The 4267-nt window shown below is 39.6% G+C and overlaps 1 protein-coding gene across 1 annotated transcript in view; it reads right to left on the bottom strand.

Moving 5' to 3' along the window:
• elfn2a (extracellular leucine-rich repeat and fibronectin type III domain containing 2a) overlaps positions 1–3985 on the bottom strand; it is a 31442-nt gene extending 27457 nt beyond the window's left edge. Inside the window, exons 1-3 of the mRNA XM_020644073.2 lie at positions 3462–3985; positions 2306–2455; positions 529–1514 (exon numbers count right to left, since the gene is read on the bottom strand). Coding sequence (XP_020499729.1) covers positions 529–1514; positions 2306–2455; positions 3462–3665 — 1340 coding nt within the window. The 5' untranslated portion in view covers positions 3666–3985. The remainder of the gene's footprint in view (positions 1–528; positions 1515–2305; positions 2456–3461) is intronic.
• Between the last annotated feature and the right edge of the window lie 282 nt (positions 3986–4267).

The following is a 4267-nucleotide window of genomic DNA, read 5'->3' as shown; positions in this document are numbered from 1 at the left end:
CTGAAGAACAATATATTCACTTTAACACAAGCAATCCATGAAGTTTCATTATCTAAAGACAGATTTGCATACATAATTTCTTCATTTTAATAAGGCCAGTAAGTGATTCCATGGTATGCTGTTTCAATAACAGCTCAAAACTTTATTTTACCAGAGAACCCCGCAGAGGTCAAAAAATGTCTTTTACATTAAAAGTTGTCAAATCATAACAGCAAGTCTGGCTGGCCCAAAGTCTTGATTTAGAATATGGTCAAAGTAAAAAAGGTTTAATTAATTGTTTATAGCTTGCAAAATCGATGTGTATCAAGAGTTGAATTCAAACAAAATGATTCAACATATGAAGGGATGTGCATAGCATACACTGTGACTCTCAAAGGAATAACAGAATTTGTTATTTGTGTTAAAACATCCAAGATGTAGCTACTATCTGTGTAGTATGTCTTTTTACCATGCCTTTAAAATGACAAATTGTAGTTATGTGAAAGGACTTTCATTAAACAAAATTTGATGTAAAAGAATATCTAGTACCTCATCTCCAAAATAGTTTTCTTCACACTTATAGCTTTCTGCTTCTCTTCCTCGATGCGACGACGTCTGAGACAGTAATAGACAAATCCAAGCACAATAACCATGCCAAAGAGACATCCCAAGATGGTCATGATGTAGTGGGTAGTTGTCGATGGATTGTTTCGCGGGTCCTCTGGCCCACGTGTGGTAAAGGACACACAGGTGTGGTTGTATCGCTGAGACTTGCTCACAGAAGCCACACAGAAGGTATAGTTTGTATGTGGTTTTAGCTTGTCCAAAGTGATTATCTCCTTCTTGTTTTTAAGGGGCATTATATCTGCAACAAAAGTTTGGTTGTACTGTGAAAGGATGTACATCTTACTGTAGGGTCGTGGGATCTGCACCATTAGAGAAGAAGTGTAGAAGGAGACGGTTTGAAGCTTCAGCGAAATCTGATGGCTATAGGTGGGGTCGGGAGTAGACAATATGGTTGGCTGATGATAGAGACCCTGGTCTGGGTTGTCGAACATTCCTGAACCGTCCTGGTCTGGCGTCTGGGAGGTCATCCCTGGAATTATCACACCATCACGACACATAGTCAAAAGAGTGTAACGGGCATTTCTTCCATGTCCAGGCAATGGGCTTAGGAGTGGATAACCAGTCATTTCAGGAGGTGTTTCGCACTGGAGGCGGTCATAGGTGTGGGTGACATTGTTAAATGCCTCAAGCCAGGTAAGAAAGCTGTAGAGATCACAGCCACAATGGAAAGGGTTTCCTGCTAGTTCACACACCATCAGCCTGTTGAGAACAGTGAAGGTAGAGGGATCTAGACGGGCCAACTTATTTGAAGATAAGTCAAGGCTGCTGAGGCTAGGGCTCTCCCAGAAGGCATTGTTGGCAATGACCTCAATGAGGTTGTGTTGCAAGAAGAGGCACTGCATTCGACCTAGACCTCTCAACATGCCCTCAGTCAAATTGGTCAGCTTGTTGTAGCCCAGCTGGAGAACCTGAGGGAAAAAATGAGAGTGGCACTTTCAAAATGTTTGGAAAACAAGACATAAAACAATAAGACTTTTGAGTTTGGTTGATATATAATTTTTAAATGTGCACGTCCATAATGCTGTAATGGGATGTGTTTTATCAGGACACATCAAGTCATATTTCAATAATCAAGCAAGCTGGGGAAATTTTACAACAGCAATGAACTGGTTATGAAAACCTTGCTGTAAGGCTTGATGAGTTCAGAAAATATTATTAGCTAAAATTACTTAAAAATATTATCATTGTGTAAGAACAACTGATACTAATAAGTTTAACCTCAATATAAAGTATTATTTTTATATCAGGCCACAAGTAATATACACAGTTATTTGTCCAGAGTATGTCCATGTGCAGATAAGTTAACAATTTAAGAAGCACGGTCTCCTGATAAGGATAAATATGATCAAGATTAAATTTTACAACCACATATGTATGAATAGACAGGTATGGTCTTACATAGTATGATTGACATAGGTGTTTATACAATGAGACAAATGTCTGTACAAAATTAAAACAATGTGTGGCTCCTGTAATAAAGATGCACATGTTAAGTTGTATGGGACCCCCTTCTGAAGTTTTAAGGAGAGTTTGTTTACTTCCTTGCCAAGTCAAAGTCTTTGTTTGTGTGAGCATACCTGGTCAATAAAGATGATTCTCATTCTGTCTGTATACATGTGAAACAGATTGTTCATTTTAAACTTTTTGGTAAAATTGGAATAACAAATACATGAAAAGAGTTGTATCCTGGGATGCTGACCTGTAGGTTGGCTTGTCCAGCAAAGGCCCCATCCTCGATGTAGCTGATTTCGTTCTTTGTAAGATTGAGGTCGGTAAGGTTTGTGAAGCGGAACATAGAGGTTAAGAGCACAGCCTTAAGTTTGTTCTCATTCAGCCTCAAGTCATGAACCTAAGGGAGACACGAAAGAGAGTTGATGACTTTAAGGTAATACTTTCCACCACCTGGCAGCCTTAGAAAAGGACACACGAGCATATTACGCCTCCAAACATACAGTTTGCTGTCTAATTAGTAATTTTCCCAAATACACATGTGATGGTGTGTTTTTAGTTAATGACTACCTGTTCGCGAGCAGCTCAGCATCCCTATGAGATATGAAGCAGACGTAAATGTTGATGCTAGGAGTGTTGTGGAGATATGTTACCATTACTGTTACATTGATACATTATGTTTAAGTTGTAATAATTAACTCATTAATTTCCAGATGGCTAATCGAATTTAAGCACTTGGTACTACCAATTAAAAGTTTCCATGGATCTGCCAGAACAGTGCTTGCTTATTTAGCATAAATTTACAAGTTCAAAACAGTAAAATAGAAAGGGACTAGTCATGGATATTTATTGGCATTTTCAGCAGCCAGTAGCTCTGAATATATGAACATCCAAATAAAAATGTGACAACAACCCACAAGAGTCAGCTAGCCCATTGAGTCTTTATAAATTACATTGTGTCCATAGATACAGTATTAGCATATCCCCCAAGTACAAGATGAGGACGTAATTTGCATTATTAATATCACTATAGTCAAAAAATTAATTCACAATTGCTAACATTTTATCTATTAATGGGCATGTGATTATTATGGAAGAATGTGCAGTATTCATTTTTAATATTAAAGTTATTAATTAACATAAAGTATAGTTTAGCGGTTGTATGATAGGTAGCCTACTACACCAAACAAACCAACCCTAACTATCAGAGGCTCACAGTAAGAACAAGCATTATTGTGAGTTAACAGAAGACCAGATTAACTTGCTGCCTTGCAAATCACTATTACAATTAATAGCATGTGCTTTTGTTTGAAATTAAGATAATAAACTACAGGAAATCATACGGTTTAATAGAGGTGGTTTTGAAGGTAGTAAAAGGCCCTTCTGATAGATAAGCTCATACTGACCGTACTGTTGATGTGCTGGGGGATTGTCTCGTAGGGTGGCTGGTTCTGACTGCAGATAGCCAGCCAGACGTAGCCTTTATCCCCCTCTATCAGCCAGCAGTCCCCTTTCACCATACTGGGCAGGTGGAGGAGCAAAAGAGAAGGGAGCAGCAGGGAGAGAAACAGGGAGGGAGACAGTGAGGAGAAATGGAGTCTGCTGGCCATGGTTTTGGATAAAGAGTGTTTGGGTAGCCTCAGTAGAAAGGAGTTAAAGAAAAGGAGTTGAAGGGAGGAAGGCAGCAAGCAGCAGTTTCAAATCAGGAGGAGGGTGCAGGTCAGGGGCAAGCAGGCCAAATTTAAGAAGAGAAAGAGAGGTGAGCGGAGGGGCGTCTTCACGGTGATTAGAGCTGAATTTGCAGCATGGCAGCGGGTCCCGTCCCCATTTTAGGTGTTCCAGGTCAAAGGATTTTGGAGACTGTCCCCCCAGCAGCTATGCATGGCCCCCGACAACTGTACGTCTTGAGGAAATACTCCTTCCAAGAGCAAGGCAGGAGGCCTATATAACACGCAGAAGGAGGGAGGGAGGGAGGTAGAGTAGGAGACACAACAGGGAAGGAGGGGAGAATATTAACATCAGTTATAATGACAAAATGAGTAAAGCACAATATATTACAGTTCACATATCACCAGATGCTTGCGGAATTAATTTAGTTAAGTTCTCATTTCCAAAAGCATTTTGTAAAAAAACAGGTATGAATCTAATACCCATGCAACTCAATCCCTTCAAGGTAATGCACCACAATAATAAATCCATTAACTGTTGTGAT

The sequence above is a fragment of the Labrus bergylta genome, chromosome 1, assembly GCF_963930695.1.
Source record: "Labrus bergylta chromosome 1, fLabBer1.1, whole genome shotgun sequence".
Lineage (NCBI taxonomy): Eukaryota > Metazoa > Chordata > Actinopteri > Labriformes > Labridae > Labrus > Labrus bergylta.
This window is presented reverse-complemented; position numbering and strand designations above follow the sequence as displayed.